We start from the raw sequence: 25,669 nt of genomic DNA on the forward strand, positions 1-25,669 counted from the left end.
GCTCAAGGATCTGGCAAATCCACGAACATCTATGTCCAGACAAGCACATACAACACTATTGGAAACAAGCCCTCTCCTCCTATGCCTTGGACGGAAGCATTGGAAAATTCCATGAAGAATAGCATTCTTGCAGTTGGGGATGGGAGGGATTATTAACTAGCAATTCATCTCTTCCATGAGAGGCCCAAAGAGACACATCATATGTACCTTCTCAAGGGGAGAAAAGGAGGTAGGGTGCAAAAGTAAAGCCTCTCCCTAAAGCAAGGATGCACATTAGCAGAAAAATCAAATGCTTAGACACCCATGGAGCCTTAAATGTAAAAACTGTAAGTCCCTGGAGGAAAGTTCTTGGGCATGACAAAAATTCACAGAAAAAAACCATCAGACCGAAGACTCAAATTTTGGGGTTGTATTCTCAGGTCTGCCACAGATTCACCACGTCACCTTAGGCAAACTCGTAATTCTCAATTCTTAAAATTGGTACAATGCAATACACAAGCAAGTCAAGTCAATGTATTTAGCCAGCATTTATGAAGAACCTTCTATGACCCTAGCCACACCACCAATTGGTAGAGGAATCTGCGCTAGATCCCACATCTCTTCATTTCTTTTCCCTGGCACTTTCACTATCAGTGTTGCCCAAACTTGCCTTATGATACCTGGAGAGCTGATTAAACTCACATTCCACTGAAATTCTGATTTAATCAAACCTGGGGTTTTTAATCAACCTGTAATTTTTAGCTGGAGGCCAAGACATTCATATCATTACACAATTTGAGAAACATTAGGTAATAGCCTATGAAACTCTACAAGAAACCTCTGTTTCTCTCCTTTTCTCTTTCCATTCTCTTTCTGCCTGTTAAAGCAGGTAAGATATTTGAAAGATGTTTTTGAGGGATAAAAATTTCCCTACCAAAACTGTCAACATATTTACAGAATATGAACACTAATTTCAATTAGAACCAAAAAATATTGTTTCTTTTACAATTGTGCCCTGGGCTAATGACAGAAATTCTATCTATCTCAATTTGTCAGAATCACGAGAACTCAACATCATAGTAACATAATCGTTCATTTGCATATTGTCCCCTCCACTAGATCATAATCTCCTAGAAAACAAGTTATTTTTTTCACATCTCAGCAAATCTTAGAGCAGTGCATACTAGATGGCTGGACAGATGGAAAGATAGATGAACAGAAGGAGAGATGGAAGTATCAATGGATGGTCAGACAGATGGACATATACAGCTTTTAAATGTGTAAATATGTGAATGAATAAATTCTGTCCTTTGTTATCATGAGAAATTCTTGCCAGGATTTGAAATATAAAACAGTCACAAGGGTTGAATGAAAATTATCTCTTTATAAGTATCTAATAAACTAGAAAAATAAAAATAAGGATGACATTGTACAAGCACATTTTAATTTCTTTCCCATTCTCCCTCCCCCCCAAAAAGCCTTGCAACTGGCTGACTTTACCAGTCCTACCCACGTGTGGTAGAATGATTTTTGTCACCATCACATCACTCACACCTCTCCACAATCGAACTTTTGTGGTCCCCCAAAAGTTCCAAGAGGAGGTGTTTTTGGGGGCTTCCAGAGCAGGTGGAGGAGTTGATACAGTTGAGATCACAGAGCTACTACCTCTCCCCCTTCAAAAGAAACCACTCGGCTCCATTTATTTCAGAATCTAGAGGAAGTTGACAAAGTGTCACAGCAGCGCTTACACGATGTGGTGGACAGTTTTCAGCTTGCTGGCTTGGGTCCCAGTACAAGGTAAGGACTTACAGTTAATGTTCTTTGTTGCTTTCTTTGTTGCTCAGCCACCCCAATGTTTTGCCGAATCTTGCTATCAATCAGTCAGCTGCATTCAGCTATGAAAGACGAACCAGATAAATTTGCTGACACTTCCCCAGCCATGCCAAAATCCCACATCTGTGGGGCGTTACTGGATCCCCTGTTCAACTGCTCAAGTGCAGAGAAAGAATCTCTGTAGTTTGTGGCTCTGTGGGATTTATGTTACGGCAAAATGTAACAAGCTGACGAGGCTCTTTTATGGGGATACCAGTTGAAGGAACATCTGTTTTGGATTTTAAAACACTTCCTAACCATCTTAGCCTGCGCTGAAAAATTTACTTTCCCTGAAACTCCATTTCTGCGTCTTGAAATCAAGAGGATAACCATGTTTGATCTACCAAAGTCACTGGATTGTTATAAAATCAAATTTGTAAGGTATATGAAAGCACTTTGAAAATAGTGAAGCGCTATACAACTATTAATTTATTCAGAGATAATATTGAACCCAATGAAAACTTCGTGCTTCATTTTAGAGATCAGTTATGCTTTCGGTTTCATTATAATTTTCTATTTATTTTTGATGGTTAATTCTAAAATTAAAGAAAGACACAGTTACTGTTTAGGCAGGGGTTAAATTAGTCTCACCCAAAAAGGAGTGGGGTGGGGGAGGAAAAGACCCCTCCTCTTCCAACCAATCTCCCTGAGTGTCTTATTGCAACTTATATGGAATTCATGCAAAGAAAGACACTCCGAGACCCACTGCTTGCTTGCTTGCTTATTTATTTGTTTCCAAATATTGAATCTGTAATTCTATTTCACATAATGCCCTGTTTCCTACAACACATGGTTCTTCTAAATCTGAGTTCACTGTAGAACTGCATATGAAGAATCCATTTAAAAAAACTGGATTTCCTTTTTTACATAGGACTTCAATTTCCTATTTTAATCACTCCGATTAATGCTTTCTTTTTTGGTCCCAATACCCTGAGGCACTTAATAAGGATTAAATTCTGGTAATGAATAATATTAGGTTTCTTCAGTGTGTGGTTTACAGAATAACTAATACATTCAGAAAGAGTACATTTAGACAGTTAAAATTGGAATGCTTTCAATTATTCCAAAGTTTAGAAACCCTTAACTTAAATGTCTCAATAAAATGAATTGTTTTTGAATAAAAACAGCAAATATCTTGTTTGAAGAAGTACTATTACTAAGACAAATCATCTACAATATAAAGTATTCAAATACTATTTCTAAAGAGAGGAAACAAATATATTTTTTGTGCCAGCAACAGTGGTGGGCACATTATGCTGATTGCATTTAATCCTAGAAAAATACAAAGGGAAGTATTAATACCCCCGATTGGCAGCAGATGAGAAATTTGTGGTTAAAAGAAGTTAGATAGTCCCCCCAGATTTACACAGTTGGTAAACGGCAACATAAATATCAGCCTGCAGAGTACATATTAAAAGTCAGTATTATCTCATGAAATGTTTAATTAACTGTTTGTGTGTATGTGTGCGTGTGTGTGTGCGTGTGTGTGTATGTGTGTGGTTTGTGATAAAAAATTTGTTTTTTAATGTGGACCAACCTGAAAGCTACTGACTTATACAATTTGGAAGATTCACTATTGAAAGACCCCAATTTGAAAATGCATCCAAAGGACCACCCAGAACTCATCTAGGTTGGCTCAGTGGCATTTGAGTACCGAATGCCCACGCTGACTGGTCCTGGTGAGGCCTGACCATGTTGCTTTCTCGTCAGCAAAGAGGCAGCATGTAGCAGATCATCAATGTCAACAAAGCTGTATGTTGTCAGCTATTTTATAGAAAATTGAATCAAGGGAAGAATGCTATACCTTCTTCTGCTGTACAACTCCCGTGGCTGCCAAAAATTTATAGACAAAAAAAGTAATCTGGGAGCCTGCCCTCTTTTCAAGGCTATGATTGGAATAAATAGCTCCCTAGGATGGATAATTTTTCCAAATTCATCCTATTTGTCTACATTGTGGATGATGAAAATGTCACCTCCACCAATTTTGAACCCTCTATTCTGGTTCTTTAGTGGAGAGTAGAAGACAGGAATTGCTTTCAACAGGAAAAAGTCACATGTTTCTTGTTTAAAACAAGAGCCTCTTTAAAGCTGTGCTGGAAATAATTTGATTTTGACAAATTTTCACACTTGTCATTTTTTATATTGATTCTATACAAAAATCATAGTAATGCCTTTTTGTAATGTTCTGAATTGAAGTACTTTTTTCCTTAATAGCATGTAATAATTATGTAAATAGGACTCTGGTTGGAGAATTAATTCATCGTGTCTCTCTTTCTTCTAACTTAGCTCTGGTCTTGCTTATTTACTATAACAAGTTAGCACCCTACTAAATATATATTCCTGAATATATGTGTTTATTCCCTTTTTTCCCATTAAGTCAATTAATACTTAAAATCTTACTCTGCACTGGGCCCTAGGAATATAAATTGAATACACAGCAAATAAGTTTTCCATGAATAATTTGTAATATATCCACAGAGACACCCTGGTAACCAACAAATTTTAAAGTAATATACACAAAGTGCTGTAATAGAAGTATATTCAAAGCCTTTGGGAATCTATAGGTGAGGGTAGGTCACTGTGGGGTGAGAAAGGCCAAAGACTGGTCAGCAAGGCGTGACAAAGGTGTCGTAATAAAACACCTTTCAATGCCTCATTGAAGGATGAGAAAGGTGATCAAGGTCCAAGAGAAGAGCAGAGACAAAGGCGTAGTGTCTTTTTGAGCCTGGCACTTTTGCAAAACAGCAAGAGGCCATTTGCGTGGAGTGTTTGGGAGAGAGTGCCAGCAGATGACACTGAAGGAATGTGCAGGAGTCAAGCAAGCTACAGCTTTGACCTTGATCCCCAAAGGCAAGGAGAACGATGGCAAACATTTTAATGAAGGGAGGGACACGATCAAACATACGCTTGTAAAATGTAATCCTAGAAGCAGTGGGAATGATCATTTAGAGGGAGGAGAGCCTGGAAGGAAGCTATTGCCAGGAAAGAGAAGATGGGGCTCTCAATTAAAGCCATGGCAGTGATGAAAAAAGATGATATTAAAGAGATATTCTGGACAGAAAGGAGGCCAGAGTGCCTCCCATATATCTGGTAAATAGTGGCTTTGTACTTTATAATTAATATAAAGAAACACTGGACTGGAACAGGTGGTATGTCTGGGTTAGGTATAATTGGGGGCAGTGAAGCTGATGAGTTCCAACTGGATATGTCAAGTTTGATGTCCCTGCGGGAAAGACTTGCTCTGTTCTGGAATTTTTAAAATTTATTATGTGCTGTGATTGGGCTAGTAAGGCAAGAAAAAGAACAAGTATATTATTCTTTCTTCCGTACTACCATGATGAACTAGAGTAGAAATGGAGATCACAGCTGCAACTCCCAGAATCATGGGAAAGACCAAGAAACCCTAAGAACTGCACTGGTTTTATGTGCTCTGTGTTTTTATGCGCTGCCTGCCCATTTGCTTGAGGGTGGTCACATGCTTTGGCATAAAGCATTTCACCGGTAGGGCAATGAGTTCGTGAGATTGGAGGTGGAGGTGGAGATGAAGGTCATTGATTCCATTTCCATATGTAAACCAGTCACCATCTGTAGTCGCCGGCTCAACTACCAGTCTCATAACACATGGCCATTGATGGATGGATGAATCCAGTCATGGCGATGACCAAGCCCAGGAATTGGTAACCCACTCTGAGCATAACCTACCCTTAGTAAGTGGTGTCCTCCCAGGAGAACATTCAGTGTCAACCTCTGTGCATCCAGAATCCGTAGGACTACGTAGGGCTAGTTTGCAGATTGGAACTCTGAAGCTCAGGCAAGGAGAACTAGGAAGAAGGTGCATGGCACTCTGTGGCTATACAGGAAAGACTAAGGGTGAATGAGTATAGAGATGCATTGCAGCCCAAAGAGGAGGAAGTGGTGAGCAAAGAAGACTCCCCACCCCGTCCCTCTGACAAAAATGGTGAAAGTTCGACTCAAACCTTAGGTTAAAGAAAAGTAAAAAGATGAGTCCCAGCTTATTTTTCAATGGCAATGAGAGGATCACAGGGAATTTTTCCTTAGGAGATGTACCCTAAAAAGGGAGGTAAAGGACCTAGAATAAAATTCTTTTGAGCACTACAACTGAAGCAAAGCCTCAGCAAAGTGGGTCTGTGGCTTCTCACTGGGGCTATTCTTCCTTTCCATGATAATTTCCTGTCTCTATAACAAACATGGGTCTACATGATAATACTGCAAGACACATAGGCCTGTACAGCCAAAAGCCAAAGCCAGGGGTCTCATAGTTTCCTGGGGCCACCCTACTTACAAGACTGTGGATTCTGAATCTCCCATACCTGGGTCCAGACCCTCATTCCGTAACAATGTGACTTTGAGCCTCTAGTCCCTTATCTGTAAAATGAGCAAAATAATTCTTCCTTTATAGGGTTATTCTGAAAATTAAATTCAAGGTAGTTAATATGGCCTGGCACAATTCCTGGCATATATGGCAGAGTAAGAGCCCAAGACATATTGTTAAACTTTTTGCTTTCTTCCTAGCAAAACCTGGACTCTTGGAAAACAGCTTGGTGGTTCCTCAGAAAGTTAAACATAGAATTGCCATACAGCTCGGCAATTCCCCTCCTAGGTACAAACCCCAAGGAAGTGAAAGCAGGAACTCAACAGATATTTGTATACTAATATTCATAACAGCATTGTTCACAATTCACAGAAGGTGGAAGCAACCCAAGTGTCCATGGACAGATGAATGGATAAACAAAATGTGGTACACACACACACACACACACACACACACACACACGGTGGAATATCATTCGGCCAAAAAAAGGGATGAAGTTCTGATCCATGCTACAACATGGATGAACCTTGAAAACATTATACTAGGTAAATAAGCAGACACAAAAGGACAAATAGTGTATGATTCCATTGTTATGAAATATCTGGAATAAACAAATTCATAGGGACGGAAAATAGATTAGGGGTTACCAAGGGCTGGGCGGGGGGAGGCGGGAATGAGGAGTTATTGCTTCGTGGGTACCGAGTTCCTGATGAAAAAGTTGTGGTAATGAATGGTGGTGAAAGAAGCTCAACATTGTGAATGTAGCTATAACCATTGAATTGTACACTTAAGAATGGTTAAAATGGCCACTCTTATGTTATAGATATGTTACCATAATAAAAGAATTTAAAAAAAAAAAAACCTACCTCTTCATTTAGATCTAGTTCGAACGTCCCCTCCTTCATGAAGCGTCTTTACTGCTCCTAAACACAGTGCTCTCTCCTCTCTTCACGTTCTTGGCATTTACTTGGTGTTTTGGTTTATATAAGAAATGTGTTGTGAATGATCAGATGAAGGAACAAGGTTGTGTTGAGATGAAATCCCTCCCCCGGGGCTGGAGGGGCTCCGCACAGGCTGGTCTGACTGTCCCCCTCCTCTCCCTCTGCAGACGCCTTCCTGACCAGCCCCGCAGGCTCCATCGCGGTGGAGGAAGGCCGCACGCTCACTCTGAACTGTGCCACCTCTCAGGAGGAGACCCCGTCTCTGCAGTGGTTAGCCCCCTCAGGGTTCACCATTTTTTTCAATGAGCATCCTGGTAAGTGAAAGGAAAACACCACCAGACCTCAAGCTGAGGGATTTTCCAGACAGACAGGTTGATGCTGGGAAAGAAAAAGTGCGTGAGTCACCCCAAGGGTGGGCCCGGCCCCCCATGGTTACCGAGTCACACCTCTGGAGCCTGTGCTTTCGCACAGGGCTGCTTTTTCTGACAGGAAGTCTGAAATGGAAACCCCACCAGAGTGGTTTGTGAAGGGGGCTCGAATAACAAAGAGCATTTCTGGGCTCCCACCCCACCCCCATGTTCACTTTTTGACTCTCTGTGCCCTGGAAACTGACTGACTGCACCATGACAGGGGGAAGGCTCACTTGGGGGGCCCCTTCTCTGCACCCACATCTGGAGCCAGCCACTTAGTTTGCCACCCAAGCAATCCAAAGTCACATCTCAAAGCTCCCCTCCTGGTATTTCTTCTTCTCCTGATGGTCTTAACATAAATTCACATTGACTAACCAATCGAAATTGACATGATGCATTACTTCTGCAAGGATGCAGCACTTCTCTTCACAAATACACACTCGATGAATTCTGGATGCCTGAGATGGAGGGTTGCTTAAAAAAGCTATTTAGTTCATCCCTTTGACCTCGGGGGGGGGATTCTAATAGACCCTCACCTTTACCATGAGGCCGTTTTACATTTCCATTGAATATTCCTAAACCCCAAATACCAGGGCAAGTCTCTAAAACAGTATATTCTATTCTTGTTTACAAAGCAGAGCCTCTAAAACAATTTGCTATTCTTTGAAAACATTATTAAACATTGATCTGTTCAATGTAAAATAATCAAATATAGTATTTCGAGTTAAATCAGTTACTACTAAATACTAGATTTCAGTAGAGTCAGCAGATACTAAATAGTTTAATAAGAGTTCTGAAAGAAAACCTTTAAGTAGAGAGCATTCTTTTAAATAATGCTTTTTGTTGTTTGGTTTTGATTTTGGTTTTGGTGAATTGGGGGAAAGTGGATATTCTCAGATTTCTGTCTAGAACTAGCTTAATGATTCTCAACAGAGGGTGATTTTGCTCCCAGGGGATACTTGGCAATGTCTGGAGATATTTTGGGTTGTTACGACTCGGGGCAGGCGAGAGATGCTTCTGGCATCTAGTGAAAAGAGGTCAAGGATGCTGCCAAACATCCTACGGTGCACAGGACAGGCCTACACACAGTGAAGAACTATCTGTTCAAAATGTCCACAGTGCTGAGGTTGAGAACGTCACGTAACCTCAGTGTCCCACGACACACTCCAGATGAGAGACAACCTTTCTTGGATAGTCATTCAAGGTTTGACTGTTTCAGACTTGTATATATTATAAATCATAACAATAAAAACCAAAAACAAATAAAAACACTGATTTCAGGAGCCTCTGATTTGCTCAAGGATTGTTGACTTGAAGTGGAAGCCCCAGCTCAATCGACAACCCAAGAGAAACATTTGCTGTCAGCCGGAAATCTCCAAGGTTTTCCTCTTTGCCATGGGCTAAACACTGGAAGGATTAAGTCATAATCTTTGGGAAGCTTCAAATAATAATGAGGTTTTAGAAATTCAAAATAAAAAGCACCCAGGTGGAGAAGTGAACATCAGTCCATTTATCTTATATTCTTTGTATTCATTGCGACAAGGCAACTTCACATGAATCCAATTTTAAAAAAGTAAATCATAGCAGAGCATTTTTCATAATATAAAAAATAATTAGTTAAAATCCTCCCTCTTACCTGAACCCTTAACCTGCCTAGTGTTTGTTCTTATTTTCCGACAAGCACAGATAAAGCAATGTGTTTATTTCACAGAGCCCAGAATCAAAATATTTCATCTCCTAAACTAACTTCAAGCTACAGAGGCATCCAGCTGCTAACAGTAGAATTTTGAAGACAGCTAAATCAAAGGCATGACATGTGTTCCTTTAAAGTGTGAAAATCAAAAGCGATTCCTGCGAATGATAAGTCTGTATTCATCTGATTCCTTTCCTCATAACAGTTCTTTTTCCCTCTTGCACAGCTTTAAAAAATACCAAATACCAGCTTCTTCATCACTCCCCCAGTCGGCTCTCCATCAGCGTGCTGAACATAACTCTGCAAGATGAAGGCGTGTACAAGTGTTTACATTACAGCAACTCTGTGAGAACAAAGGAAGTGAAAGTGACTGTGCTAGGTTAGTGCCAGTAAGCAAGTTAACCCAATACAGAACGGTATACTCATGAACACTGATACCATCTTTAAACTTAATATTTTTCATTAAATAGTGCTACTTATGGCAAGGGTCTCCTGGGCCACCTCTGCCATCTTGAAAGAAAATAAAAGAATTTTCAGTGGCATGCCTGGGACAGGCTCCAGATAGAACTGTGAACTTGTGAAATTTGTCTTTGGTCCTAAGCTTTATCTTAAGGCCCCTAAACAAAAAGAGAATTAATATTCAAAGTGCTGCAATTATGTGCTAGACACTGTGCTATGTTCTAGGTAATCTGAGATGAATTAGGGACAATTTCTGGCTGTAAGGAGTTTTGTTTTGTTTTTTTTTCACACCAGTTTAGGAAGGCAAGACATGTATGTAGATAAAGTAGAGCCCCATGACAGCATGTGCCAAGAGAGAATGAATTCAGATATAACTGTGCTGTGCAATTTGCTCATAGCCTCTGCCCACGTGAGTTCCTGTCTTCTGTTGGGGGGTGCAGGTGGGAAGTGACAGCCTTGCTGCTCTAGTCTGGGACGTGTTAGATTTGGCAATTGATCAGCTGTGAGTTGTGTCCAGTATACATTTCACTATCATTACTTCTTTTGGGTTTTTTTGTTTTGTTTTGTTTTGTTTTGGTGGCAGAACAGATCAATTAAAAACATTGTTTTTCATTAATCTCTAAATAACACAATCACACATATTACATGAGTGGATTTCTTGGTCTTCTCTTGCTGAATGATTTCAGCATATGCCAGCCATAAGGTGAGGGCATGGTGGGCAAGTCGCTGGGAAGGAGTGGCCCCTGGGGGGACTGAGAACAAGGTGACTCTGCATCTTGCTGTCCACCCCCACATCACCCTGGCTCAGACTGTGGTGTGGCCTTCCGGGCTCTCAGAGCACCCCATGCACACCTCTATATTGCCCTTTACACTTGCTCTTTTAATTAACAATTGAAGGGCTGAGACCACCTCCAGACCGCCAAGGAGCTAATCTCTTCAGTCTTTGTATTGCCAACATGTAACTCATCTAGCTCACAGCTGGAGCTAATAAATGCCTTCAGAATGGCTGGGGGGATAAGCAAATAAATGAAACAGTGCAGTTCTGGATCAAAGGGTGAAGACGACTGGGAAAGAGGAAGAAGCAATTCTAACTAGAAAGTGTTACCAAGGTAGGAGTAGGAGGAACAATGGCCAGTGGGCCCTTTTTAAGAGAAATGCATCTTTAATGTTAGGAGGAAGGGACAGAAGTAACTTACACTGAGATGAGCAATAGACTCAGTTTAGAGTGGAAAGAGCCTTCACGTTCATAAAGCAACTCCTTCATGTCACAGACAAGGAAACTGATATCCCAAGTGGGTAGAGGACTGACCCTATGTCCTTCAACTATTGGTGCCAGAGACTAGACTAGAATTCAGCTGTCCAATCCTCACCTCATCCCTGCCTGGTGGTCCACTAATCAAATATCGTCAGACACCAAATTTAAGAATTGCTGTTTTAACATAGTCTGTATGGGACTTCGGGGTCTATCCATACACTTCATGGCACTTCAGCCAAAGTAGTTTGCAAGCATATAAAAGCCCTTTAACATGGCTGTATATTCTTGGGAAGGCCAAGTAAAAAAACATGCCCATAAATTAGGCCACATCCTACATCGATCCATACAGAGATTAGGCTCCGTGCTTTGCTGAGACGTGTAGACCAGCTTGTTAAGCACAGAAACATCCTTTTTCTTCTAGCAATTCCTTCCAAACCAACCCTGGAAGCTTCAGTTATCAGGACTCAAGATGAAGAGGAACACGTTGTACTTAAATGCTTCACCATGAGAAGCAAGCCCCCGCCGCAGATAACCTGGCTTCTGGGGAACGGCGTCGAGATCTATGGTAGGTGTCTCCCTGTTTGTTTTCTTTCCTGCTTAAATTTCCAAGGAATTTCTAAATGTGCTGGCACCCTCTGGTGGCAGGAGATGCCAGAAGACACCATTCAACAATCCGTCAGTTCTTTTCCAGGCAAATTATCCTTATAACCCATCAATAGTATGCCTTAATCTTGAAAGGCCAATAACAAACCATGAAAATGTTCTTGCTGAAAACAAGGCAGAAAGCTACACTGGAATGTTTGTTATGGCTTCTTAAAATTTGGCAAAATTTCCTAAAATAAACGGTACAATATAGCTATTACCCCCTGAACATAAACTTTTTAGCAGGCATCAGATTGAAAATGCATTTAACATAGTACATGTAGTTGGAACACACATGTTCTGGAACAGATACATTCTTACTCATGTAGTGTAGTACTCATACATTATACTCATATGGTGTAGGACTGTGACTGTGTCATATGACCAATAAAAATATGATGGTAACAAAGAATCTAAACTTTGACTCTTTATATTGAAGCAGGATAACTAATTAATTGTGATGTTTGGGCATTACTTATAGCTTGCTTACATTTCAACAAACAGTACATTCAGTATCTGTTGATCGTAGATTATATAATCACAGAACTGAAAGGAAATTTTTACAGTTGAGAAAACTGAGGGCCAAATGGAATTCTATATAGAAAAACATGAAACCCTAATCTGACTGTCATTCCAGTGCCAAGTCTACTTCATTAAAAAACGTCTCCTGTAATCTGCCTATTTTCATGAAACCTGAATAAGTTCTTGGGTCTTTCCATTTTATAAAAACATCAGGCTGTTCGTCTTGCATAACCACTATAAAATCTGGATTTTTTTTCCAGTAGGGAAGGGTTTGTGGAGACCCATCCACTCTGCTTCACCTGTGTCCCTCTTTGGCCCAGAGCCAAACATAGGTACTAGGCAGCTGGCTGGGGCTAAAAGTCTAATGTGCTTGTCAGGAAGTCGAGAGAACCAGACCCAAGCACTAGTGTTAAACAGCCGCAACCTCATATACTATTTTTTAATTTGCTGCATAGGTAAAACCCATCATGAATTTGAAGCTGATGGAAAGAAATGTAATACGACCAGTACACTCAGATTCCACACCTATGGCAAAAACTCAACAGCAGATTGCATTATCCGACATAAAGGCCTGCAAGGAGGAAAATTGATTGCACCCTTCCGATTTGAAGATTTGGGTAAGAAGAACTAATGGTTGTCTTTAATCATTTAGATCTTAATTTTTACACTTTCAAAATTTAAAGGTATGAGCCAAGTCCTTCAGAATGAGATTACTGCCCATGAAGCTCTCCTTAATAGAAAATTCCTTTAATGATTGAAATTGCTCCTGCTGGACCACAGGGTTGTAACTGTTACAAAGTTCAGAAGAAGCCCAGTTGTGCAAAAAGCCTAGGAGAGCACCATACGCATGCAGTGTCAGGCTTGCTTCTTGATAATGACATCTAGCATAACTTCACCTTAAATCATTTTGTTGCAGTCGTGTATTTGGCGAGATCAGACAAAGCAAACTGATCTTTGTATTTGACCCAGAAGATAACACTACCTGAAATAAATCTAAACTTATCGATATCATTTAAAACTAATATAAAACACTCATGCAGTTACATTAAGACATGGTTACTCTTTAGATGTAAACATGACTGTTTTAAAGATTTTAATTTAAACACATTAATATTCTGAGCATAACCCCATTTAAAACATTAAATGTTAAGTGTGAAGAGGAGTTGCCTCATTTTCAAAACCTTTGTTCTATGGTTTCTTCACCAAAAGTCCAAAAGGTAGTTTTAAAACTCTGTAAAACCTTTGAGCCAAGCCATCTCCTGTAAGATGTAGTACCACTCATGAGCCATGTGTGAGCACTCCGAAATTCGTAAGACTCTGAGTTTCATTGTTTTATAAGGTACTTAGTATAAAAGAAATCCCTAAAGCCCAAGGAATCACATTAGCGAAGGAGGAAATTGTTGGATGAGGATTCATTTATTGAAAAAGCTCATTTATCAAGCAAAATAACTGATCATCAAAGGCATTCGTGACGGGTAAGGTTGGTTACGAGAACCTCACTATTGGAAAGTTGGTGGGCTGCTCTGTGGGGGCTGTGGTTGTAGCTAACCTGCCCCCTCTCACGGCCACATGCTTTCCACAGGCCACTTTCTCATCACACCGTGAGTAGTCACTGAGTGAGTAGTCACTGAGGACGGCACATTGGAAGACTCAAGGACCCACAGGATGGGGTGCAATGGGCTGTACTGTAATCTTACTCAAATATTCCTATGTCTCTATGATTCATTCCCACCCCCATCAGTGGAGTGCAAGCTGAGGGCATGTGGGAGCGTGGGATGATTATCAAACGTAAAATGAGACTCTGTCTGAACAATGCCCAAAGACACTGAGACTCTTAAATGAGAGAACCAACATATTGAAAATATACACAGTTTTACTTTTCAGCAATTGTTAAAGCCATCTACAAAAATTTGGGGGGGAAATTGCAGTTTCTCTTCCTTTGCACCAATAGTCATATGTGACTCAAAACCATAGCTATAAATGTTTCTAATAATAACAATAGACTTGACTTTTATTCATGACCTAACTATAGATTATTTAGCACCTACTGCCAGATTTCCTATAAGTATTAAAGAGGAACTCTAGTATCAGCTGTTGATAGCTTCCATTTGTTTCTTACTTTTTTCTTTTGGCAATTACTACATTGACATCAGATATTAAAAAGATTGCATTCAGACAACGAGTTAAAACGTTTGCTAACTGAGGGTGATTTATAACACGTTGAGAAGCAAGGATTCTGTCCCCTTCCAACATCACACTTCCTACAAGGTAGGACTTAGGGAAAATGAGGCCCATGCAAGCACCTTGTCTAGGAGGGTGCTGAGTAAAAAGAGATGAAAAGCTGATGGTGAGATGCTCAGTGAGAGAGAAAAGAACAACAGGAATAGATTAGATGCATCAAAATTATTTATTCCATTTCTTTAATATTCTAAATGAGAGGTTTTGACTTTCTGATACTTGCAATATGTTGTTTTGCTTGAAATAGGTATAACAACATTTCAGCCTCACACAAACATATAGTTGAAAAAGGAAAGAGTATTTTAATAACTTATTCCAATTATTGTGGATATTCTTGGATGCTACAAAACTGAACAAGAGGTGGTTTTTTTAAAGGTTAGTTGCAATGTATCGATGAACTATTCATATTCTGTTATATTAATATCCACTGAACTCTTTTGCATTTTGAATGGATCTCTTACCCAGGCATAATTTTGTAACATCATGCATTGGTCATCTAGAAAATATCTATCTACTAAGTTACACAGATCTTTCAAATGTTGACATATTTAAATATCAAAATCACATTCATTAATATCATCACCAATCTTACTCTGATCTCTGCCTCCATCATCTCATGGCCTTTTCCTGTCTGTCTTTTTATAGGAACTAAATTTTCACTACTATTTAATTTTAATTATGGCAGCCGTTTTTGACAGCACAGATCTGTAACATTCTGGCTGACTAGGGCGATAAATCATAATGCACTAGTGTCCACCTGATAAAACGACATTCAGTCTGTTTGCATCTAGTTAGCAGCTTGTCTACTGAGAGGATAAATCAAAGTACAAACCCTAATTTCAAATATGCATACATATGTACATAAAACTTTTGTACAGTGATATACAATTAGCTGAGTCCACTTACTATACACTATGCTAGGAGATCTTAATCACTACTGATCAATTTCATGCTATTTGCCCCAATATTTCCCATGTTACACTCTTCTTGCAGTTTACTTCCAGTACTTCTATTGGACTAGCTTTCAAGCTTTTTCCTCTTTTCATTGCCAGCCATTCTTCTCTTTCCTCAAGATTGTCTGGCATTTTTGTAGACAGAGCTCATTTTAGGCTTATGATCTAAAATACTATTTCTCTAATGTTTCCTTGGTGATTCTTCTTCCATTTCTCAGAGTTCTAACACACAATTCAGGCATTTTTATATTTACCAAACATTTTTAATGTTTGATTAATAAAATAAATTCTCAAAAGCACAGAAGATTATTTGATTAAATAAATGCTGAGATGCACTCACAAATTTCATAAAGACATCATCTGTTTGTCATAGGTCAGTATCAATATTTGTAAATTATAACTGGCACAGTTTTTACATGCTCCCTGGATACAAGCCTGTTCAGGGAAATCTATACTAAACTGAAACTCTGGAAACAATCCTAGGCAATTTTTAATATTATACAATAACTAACATTTAGTAAGCACTGTGCTTAATAAATAGCCAGGTATTGTACTAAACATGTTTTATGAATTAACTGATTAACTTTCACAAGAAAATCTCCCAAGAGGTAAATGCTATTAGTATCTCCATTTTACAGATAATTAAAAAAACAAGGTTTAGAAAGATTAAGTATCTTTTCTCAAGTCACTCAGCAGCAAACAAGTAGCAACACTGGGATTCAGCCCAGCCTGAGACTGACTCCAAAGCCCATCTAACTAATTGACAGAGATGTGGATGGGTAGGTAGATAGACAATTGATATATGGATGGATGACAAATGGATAGATGGATGCATGGATGGATGGATGGAGGGAGGGAGGGAGGGAGGGAGGGATGGATGGATGGGTGGGGGAGGGAGGGATGGGTGGTAGAGGTGAATGGATGCAGATAGACAGAAATAGCAAATACCCTTTGCCCACTGCCAAATGCACCACTATGCAGAGGTCCAGGCAGGTTAGCAGATGGACAATCAGCAGGATACGGATTCAAAAACCACAGCAAGATCCACAGAACACATGGTTCTGAGGTTTCTGCAAAACTTGCACAGACAGGTAGCAGCCAAATGTATTTTCAAATATATTTTACTAAGCACAATGTGGGTAAAACTGCTTTCTGTAGTTTCAGAATTTTGTTTTTCTCCTTTCATAGTTACTGATCAAGAGACAGCTTCAGATGCTCTGGAGAAAAGCTCTCCGTCCTCTCAAAACCCTCAGCTGCCCAATAGTACTGGTAAGTGTCTAAATCATCAAAACTTCTTTTAAAGGCATGCCTCCTTATTTTTCCAAATCTACCTTAAAAGCATTTTTTATTTTTATTTTTATTAAAGACCATACAGAATCTCCTCTAAATGGCTCCAGCTTTGTGGTGTTCTGAAACAGAATCACATCAGGAATGCTAACTTAGTGTGATGGTTTCAGAGTAACTCAACACCTTGGAGGTTTAATGCTATAAATGGATTGTCATTGGACTTGCTTCTACAGTGAAGGGCAAGATTGAAATCATTTGTGGGGAGCCTCATTTGTTTACACAAAGTCAAGACTTGGTATTAATGGAGGGCAAAGAAGCAGGATCTGGAGATTTGGCACTATTTGTCACTGAGTAACAAAATCAATCACCTTTGAAGACACAAAGTTTGATTGAAGTTGGTTGTCGAGAACTCAGATTATTTTTGGTGACAAGATTAAACTCTGAATGAAGAAGAATTTAGAAATCCTGGATTACAATTCCAGTTTTTTAGACCATATATTTGATTTATCTTTGTATTTTGCCTGTCATGCTATCTAGCAATAGCAGGTGCTCAGAAAATACCAAATGAATGAATGGATTTGTTATGCTGCTTAGAGCAAGATAGTCTCATCCAGAAAGGCATAAATTCCTAAATGATCTCTTTCTGTTTCATAGTGTCCCTATTACAATTTCATTTGCTGGAATCAATGCTTTTATATCAGTATGATGGACATAGTTCTGAGAAGCAGATCACATTTTTAAAAACGAGTGTCCTGAATAATATTTAAAAGTAAATATTTGGGGTCTTTGAATACTGATAAATACGGTGTGTGCCATACAGTTGTTTGAATAGCGATGGAAACTGAAAATATCATGAGGTGGAACAGGGACATTGCCTGCTTTAATAATCCAATTTTTTATGTGTTTAGAATCTAGTTGTCTTTAAATAGGCTTACACCACTGCGAAACAATTCAATATCCTGCTCTGATTTTTTCATAGCTAACATAAGATTTGAAAAAATATGGTTTCTAAAGTTCCTCTCAGCCTTCAATTTCTATGATTTTATGACTGTTAAAAATATTCATCTTCAGTAAATCGAGTGGTTTCATTCCCCTTGGAAGCCACATGGTGGCGTTGTGCAACGGGCTAATAAGCAAGCACCAGTAGAGGGGGGAAAAACAGAAAACAGAGAAAATAAGCATCACAAACAGAAAAAAAGAAATCTTTTATTATTAAAATCTCTCTAGCCTAGCAAAAACATCATAGAACGTCCCTCTTCTATGGGGGAAGCAAGCATAGGTTTGAACGGCACCTGTTCCTATTTTTTAACATACAGATCATTGCCTTCTGCATTTCACATTCCAGGTTTTCTATCCATAAAGCTGGAGATACCATTCCTCAGTGCTCCATTCTTTCCTGAAGTATCCTAAAGACCTTCTCCCTAATAGGCCTGATTCAGAAAGGAAGTATAGTAATGGCTTAAATTTTGGATTCTGATGTTAGAAATAAAACTGAGTTTTAATATTGGTCCTGCCACTTATTGCTGCAGGGCTTTGGGCAACTTACTTAAATGCTCTAAACCTCCATTTTTCAGAGCTGTGGTGGGAAAAAAGACAATATGTACCATGTGTGCTCAGTGTAAGGCCTGGCACAGAGAAGTGTCCAATAAACGTTTACCTTAAATTAACAAAAAATGAAAAGGCAACATGAGTCTGGCCATTTGCAACTATTCTTGCTAACAAATCATTAGCTCAAAAATGACCATGTTTTTTTTAAGGTGGATTATTTTATTTGGTTTCCCAAATTTATGTATACATCATGTCTTACTTTCTTTCACTTCAGTCACAATAATGGAAAACTCCAGTGTAACAGAGATTGAAAAAGAAGAAGAACAAACTGTTCAAGACCCCGACTTGATCGCTGGTAAGTGCCACCCACTGCATTTAGAATAAACACTTGACATTTTAACCTCTTAATCAATAAATCCAATGACCTTTTCAGTCCTCATTTTTCCTGACCTTTCTGTCCTGTATGACATGATTGGTTAATCACTCTCTTGTCCCTTCTTGACTTAGCTGCCTCTCTGCTCCCTTGACATAACCTCCTGGTCCGGTTCGCTTCTTGCTCACCGTTCCTTCTTTCTCTGTTCCGTTAGCTAACACCACTTCCTCCTGCTTCTGAAATGTGAACGACTTCTGAGTTTACTTCATCCTCTGTCTTTTCCTTACCTCTTAAAGAGTTTATCTCTTCTCTCAAGATAGTTCCTGTTGCCTCTAGGCAGAAGATTTCTAACCTGTATTTCTAGAATATTCTCATGAACATTAGTCTGTCTCATTCCATTTTCTGCATACCCCTAGCTGAATAATCTGCCAACTCCTCAAACTCAACATCGCTAAAAACCAAACAGCAGCTTCTCCCACAAAATCAGCTTGTCTAAAGCACCACACAGGTCCAACACCTTTACTCCTTGCTCTCCAGTCAGTTAGTCACCAAGGACTTTTGAGTCTTCTCCTTCAGGTCATTTTTAACATTTTCACTGATCCAGCCCCTCTTCCTCTCCTGCATGAAGTATTGTTAACTTCAGTTTCTCTCTTTCTGGTTCAGTTTTAGCACCCTCCTGTCAAATCACTCCTTTGCTCTCCTCTTACTTGAGTTCAGAAAACCTTGATGGTTTCCCACAGTCCAAAACAGCCTCGAGCTCCAAGCCCTCCTGAAGGTGCACTCCACCACGTACCTGTACAGTCTTGTCACTAAACAGTCTTTACAGGGATACACATTTTTCTCTGAAAACATCATCCCATTTTTATTATCCTGACCTCATTTATCCTAACTGCCCCTGAAGGAAGGAGAGACCTCAACCCTCCTCTCCTGAACCCTCCTTCAGAGTCATTATCTTCACTGAAAACTTTCTTGACCAACTCTGCCCTTGGATTCCATTTCTGCCTCTTTATCCCTGAGTTCATTGTTATAGAACCTACCCATATGGCTCTAGCATTCAGCACAACATGTCGTATTTTTGTTTGTTTTTATTAATTTATTTGTTTCCATATACAGAGCTCCCCTTTAAAGCATAGGGATTGCGTCTTACGCAGCTCCGAGCATGGTGTTCCACACACAGCTGGCACTCCTTTGTTGCTTGTTGGCTGAGATGAGAGGACCAGGACATTTAGAAAAACTGCAACCCATAGATCCGCGTTGCGGGTTCAGAGCAACCTCTGAGAGCCCATCGTGTAGGACCACATTCAACCTAACCAAGTTACCCAAATGAAATATATTTTCATTTTATTTGGATAATTCCCCAAGCTTCTTAAAAATCTGTCTTAATATTTAACTACACTTTGCCAAGAAATCATTCTTTATAACTAATTTGAATCCCTGACTATAATTTAAGTCCATTTTCTCACGTTTCCCATCGAAAAGAAAAATACCTAGTTCAGTATTTATGTAACTTAACAATCTTCTTCAAATCATCCTGCAGGATTGCTTTGTTTGTTGGTATGTCTGTTTGCTTGTTTTCAGAGAATAAATAATATGAGTCTCTCTTTACCCTCGGGATAAAGCTCTACCTCTTCATCTGACCTGTCCATCAGCCTATACCACATTTTGGAAGTATGGTTTATATTCCTCAGTGAGCGAAACCAAAACTATCTAAAATTATTCCATTTTCCTTATAGAGGCAAATCCTGAGCCTATGGGATTGACAAGGAGGAAAAGCGGCATCCTGCTGCTCATTCTTGTGTCCTTCCTCATTTTCATACTCTTCGTCATCGTACAGCTCTTCATAATGAAGCTGCGGAAAGCCCACGTGATATGGAAAAAAGGTGAGCGGGCAAAGAACCTGATGGAGGCTACCTAATGCTAAAATAACTGTCCAGAGAAAAGGGAAATGCCGTCAAGCAAAGCTTTTCCATTAGATGCTGCACGATATATTTGATAAACACTGTCACTCAAATAAGCAATTGTTTGCTTTCCAGTAAATCGGGATGTGACTCTCCAAGGATTGTAGTCAAAGAGTGCATATCCAAGAGAAACCAGAGTAGCTCTGGAAATTGGCATTAAATTAGAGAAGCTTCTGTTTACAAAAAGATACATTCATTCATTCAATAAACGTTCGTTGAGACTGTGTGCACTTGGGACACATCTGCCAACAAGGCAGACCCCATTCCAGCTCTCTAGGAGTTTATATTACAGGGATGAACAAAGGTTGAATATAACAGACTGTTTTTGCCCCCAAGCTACTTTGTAAGAACACACCCAGCCTAACTCAACCATGGTATATTAATCATTTTTCCCTACACCTTCTGATTAAAAGCTTTTGGAAATAAACTAACAAAATGTGATTTAGCTAGCATGGAAGACATCTATTAAAATACATAGACTCAACACTTAGCCGAGCTGGGAAACACCATAGGAGTTTTCCAGACTAACCATCTACTCAATTCATTCCATTAGCATGTACCAGGATTACGTCCCTTCTTTAACTGAGTGATTATCTAGCATGGTGCTGTCCAGTACAGTAGTAATAGTTGCAATATGGCAATGGAGCACTTGAAATGTGGCTAGTCCATATTAAATGTGCCTTAAGTATAGAAAGCAAACTGAATTTTAAAGACTCAGTACACCCACACAAAGAAAGTAATATTTCTAATAATATTTTCGATCTCCCAAGCTAAATAAAATATGCCCTTAAACTAATTTTACTTGCTTCTTTTTACTTTTTTAATGTGGCTACTAGAAAATTTAAAATTACACATCTGGTTCATATTATAATTCTATTGTACGGTATTGATCTAGCCACATGTGGCTTGAACACCTCCAGTGACGGAGAACTCGTTTTGTTCCAAGGCAAATATTAACATCTTGAAATAGTTCTGACTCCCTTAAAAGCACCCCTTGTCCTAGTTTGATCCCAGCCTCTCCAGATATTCAGATGGATTAACGTCTTCAACATTAATAGACCTAGGGATGGTAACTTTTCAACTGTACATGCACAGAAGCAAATATCAGAGTATTCTTTTAAAATCTCTCACTAATACTTCACCCTCACAGTTCTTGAAGGACTAATTGAATTGTGCTTGCCCAAAAGACAATACTTCATTCTAATGTGCTATCATTTTTACCATCCACAACTCTTATACTGTCTACCACAGTATCTGCAGGAATCATAATAAAGTTTTTTAAACTATTTGTTGAAATAATGAGGACAAGGGGTACAGGAGGGTGAGTGATAAGTCTACTTTTGTGCAAAATGGAGGTGTCATCTTATCTAAACATCTACTTCTACATAGAGATGATGTCTGTGGAACCAGAAATTAGTGACTTAATTTTCTTTTCTTGCAGAAAATGAAATTTCAGAACACACACTGGAAAGTTACAGATCCAGGTCAAATAATGAAGAAACATCATCCCAAGAGAAAAATTGCCAAAGTAAGTATATTATGGAAACTATGATATGAAAAAAATGAAGTTTATTAATTTCTTGCCTTTAAGCTAGTGAGTAAAGATCAATGTTTGATTTTTAAGACTAGAAAGTCAATCTCCTATGTCATGTTGCAGAACATATGGAAGTGCACCTTAAAAAAACAAAAAGTTCATGTAGCTAAAGTTAGGCCTCTTTGGGAAGCTATCCTGCCCCCTCCACTGTCGCAAATAGGACAGATCACTGGACTTGGTGCCCCTCCAGAGCATGTCATATTCACCTTTACCAGTAAAGCACTTCCCACACTAGATTGCAATTTTTGGTGTTTTTCATTTAGTTACCACAATGCTCCTTCCAGTGGTGAGTAATTGCATTGAACTCTATCTGTATCCCCAGATCCTAGCACAGGGCCTGGACCAAATTAAGTGTTTGACAAATCTGTATTGAATGAATGAATACAATGCTTAACTAATTCAAGCAGAAATGTTTCAGGCCTTTTGGATGACTTCATTGCAATTCCTCCAACAAAATATGTAAGAAAAATGAAAAGAATCCAAATTGGAAGGAGATTGTGCATGTGTGTGTTTTTGACAAAAATCCAGCAGGCAGAAGTTAGAACTGTAGTAAAGCAACAACATTATACCTTCTATTTCATTTCCTGTGTACATATTAGTTAATTCCACCTGCCAAGAGTTGCAATAAATGTGTGAGCTTTACAAATGCTTCCTTTCGGTAGGATGGAGGTTTTTGTAGGAAACCAGGACACTTGTCTTTTACACTCCCTCTACCCTTCTTTGTTTGACCTAGTAGAGTGTGAAATGGAAAGAAAGAATAGATGTACTAGCAGGAACCACTGACTGTGTGAAAACAGGGAAGGGAAAATTTTTGTATATAAGTCATATAAAGTCTGTTGTGTTGCAACATGTGTTTCCATAACATCAATCACTGCAAACTCAATTGGCAAATAGAATGATATTGGTATAATGTGTAAGTTGGGTTGCTTCATATGTCATTTTCCCTAGGCAAGGGAAACCAAAAGGGTATAGAATTATAACCTTTAGCAGGAAAGGAAAAAGCCCTCAGCTCAGTCCCTGAACATTCAGAAGCCCTGGAAATCCAAGTTTGAGAAAATTAAAAATGAACACCTGCACTCAGAGCTCCTGCTCCCAAAAGACCCATCCCCAGAGACTTGTCATGCTTTCTAGGAGGTTGTACTTTCTCCTGGGCTCAGACCTCCACTTATGCCCGCTTTGCCTCAGCCCCTCAGTCCAGCATTTCCACCCTGTTGCTTTTGCACATTTAAAATATATTCCCTGGGGCCATCCCCAGCCTGTGTGTATAGAGTTGCATAGGGTTTGAGGGATCTGCCCCAATTTTGTTTTCCCCATAAGCCGTGTTATTTTTATTAGGTAATTTTGCTGAAGGCAATTTTTTTTTCAGTAACACATAGGCTATTTACTGTAGAAAGACCTGTATATTTTATTTTGGGTTTATCGGTATATTATTTATGTAGCCAGACTTTTCCAAAATTAGAATTTAACAATGCATTCAGGCAATTTATATACATCTGTGAATTTTATATTCAATTTCAAATTTGACCTAAAAATAGGATGCCCAATGAAAGTGTTCCAAAGAAGTAGGTGCAATTTTTCTCAAAACAAATATTCATCTTCAACATGTTTTTCTTTCAGCCTCCCATCCTAAGAGCTGCATGAACTACATCACTCGGTTGTACATGGAAGCAAAAACAAAGAGGAAAGGAAATGCACAAAATTCAAAATCGAACGGAGAGCTCACTCATATACCAGAGAGTACTGTGTAGAGCTCCACACAAGGGAAAATACGATTTCGGGGCAGCCACGTCAGCAACTCAATGGAGCAGCCTGTGGGAAGGAGCATAATTACCGCAACATGAAGAATATGCTCTGAGTGCAATGCAGGACGGTGTCCTCTGATGTAGCAAAAGAGGACCAAACCATGGACATAAGGCTTCACAGTTAGATAATAACAATACCCTATTATGCCTGGTACTACTTCAGAGCGGGAGGCTTCTACTAAGCCTTGTGGATCAGGGTCAGTGTGACCAGTTAACGTCTTACCACGAAAGGGACAGGGTTTTTGAGATGCTGGACTCTAGTGGAACTACATTTTAAAAAAAAACAAAACACTTTAATCTTTCCTTCTGGTCTCCAAATAAAGGACATTAGGATGAAAAAGATGTAAAGAAGGTCTGTGACTCCAAGGAGGTTACTTTCAAGATGGACTTGAAGAAGATGTAACCAGTTCCTGCCACATCAGGACAATGAATCCTTTGGGTGTGACTCTCCCAAGCTCCAAGAAGTGGGTTCCAGGTGGGCCCAAAGACTAGGTTTTTTTGCCAAATCACATCAGCCAACCCAATAAAAGTTTTGACTGGGACACTCTACTGCAAAAACTTGTATAAAAGAAAATAATGAGGTTAATGTACTGATTCTTGATGCAATGAGTACTTTTTAAAAGGATAACTTTATTTAATAAAGAGCAGAACATATATATTCATTTTTCTAGTGGTTGTATTCCAAGTTTCACTTCCTGCTTTCACTTTGCTGCCTTATGACATGTCTTCTTCGCATATCTCATTGCTTGGTTCTGAATAAACCAATTCTAAAATGACACCTCCACCAGTGGATGATGGTGATGGTAGCACACATTGTGAATGTAATTAACACCACTGAATTAATGTGGTTAAAACGGGAAATTTTAGGTTGTATATATCTTACCAAAAATTTTAGTTACTATGTTAATAAAAATTTTTTAAGAGGTATAAAAATAATAACCATCTCTCCCATCCTCACCACCACCCCTCCCACCCCCCATACACACTCACACATTATAAGTATGTCATTTGTTACTAGGGCCAGATTCAGCTGCCCTGATTTTTTTGTTTTTGAGAATATATTTTTAAACAATCAAAAAATTACAGAAAGCTGGAAACATACTACAGAGCACGTTTCCCCTGGACCATTTGAGAGTAAGCTGACATGATTCCCCACCACCCTACAGATATTTTAATGTGCATTTCATACAAACAAGAAGGCCTTGCTCTCTAACTGCAATACAACCATTGAGATCAAGAAATTAGCATTACTATATTTCTACTAACACAGTCCTCAGACTCGACTCAGATTTCTCCAATTGTCCCAAATGATCAGGTTGAGAACATTTCATTTTAGTCTTGTTCAGTTTGGAAGAGTTTCTCAATCTTTCCTTTAATTTTATGACCTTGACATTTTGAAGATCACAGGCCAGTTATTTTGCAAACTGTGCCCCAGTATGGGTTCATCTGATGCTTGGGTTTGTTTGATGTTTTAGGACTGAATTGTTCAGGAAGCGGGTGTGTGTGTGTGTGTGTGTCTGTGTGTGTGTGTGTGTCTGTGTGTCTGTGTGTCCGTGTGTCTGTGAAGGAACTAAGAGAATAAGGGGAAGGAGCCAGATGTGCTGATTTCTAAGAGAATTTTAAAGTGTAAAGGCTTCAAGATTAGCCACATCATTTACGTCATTTAGAGTTTTGCAGCAGCTGAGAGACAGAAATCATTCACCAAGCCATTCATAAGCGGAAAACAATCCAGAGAGAAGAACGCTTTCACTTTAGAGCCCGTGCTTGTTGTTGATTAAATCTTGCTACTGTTTAGTGCTACTATGAGTCT

At 39.2% G+C, this 25,669-nt stretch overlaps 1 protein-coding gene across 1 annotated transcript; it reads left to right on the top strand.

Annotated features, from left to right (window-relative positions):
• Positions 1 to 1,619: 1,619 nt before the first annotated feature.
• CRTAM (cytotoxic and regulatory T cell molecule) lies at positions 1,620 to 24,498 on the top strand. The gene is made up of 10 exons (XM_037838989.1): positions 1,620 to 1,776; positions 7,293 to 7,439; positions 9,455 to 9,607; positions 11,364 to 11,507; positions 12,562 to 12,723; positions 16,486 to 16,566; positions 18,407 to 18,487; positions 20,239 to 20,385; positions 21,905 to 21,991; positions 23,675 to 24,498. Exons 1-10 carry the CDS (start codon positions 1,731 to 1,733, stop codon positions 23,803 to 23,805), a joined length of 1,179 nt encoding a protein of 392 aa, XP_037694917.1. The 5' UTR covers positions 1,620 to 1,730; the 3' UTR covers positions 23,806 to 24,498.
• Positions 24,499 to 25,669: the final 1,171 nt, after the last annotated feature.

The sequence above is a fragment of the Choloepus didactylus genome, chromosome 6 (assembly GCF_015220235.1).
Source record: "Choloepus didactylus isolate mChoDid1 chromosome 6, mChoDid1.pri, whole genome shotgun sequence".
Lineage (NCBI taxonomy): Eukaryota > Metazoa > Chordata > Mammalia > Pilosa > Megalonychidae > Choloepus > Choloepus didactylus.

Coding starts and splice junctions, on each gene's coding strand:
- CRTAM (XM_037838989.1), top strand. CDS start 1,731: ATGTGGTGGACAGTTTTCAGCTTGCTGGCTTGGGTCCCAGTACAAG. Junction 11,508..12,561: donor GAACGGCGTCGAGATCTATG/GTAGGTGTCTCC, acceptor TTTGCTGCATAG/GTAAAACCCATCATGAATTT. Junction 16,567..18,406: donor TCAGCTGCCCAATAGTACTG/GTAAGTGTCTAA, acceptor CTTTCACTTCAG/TCACAATAATGGAAAACTCC.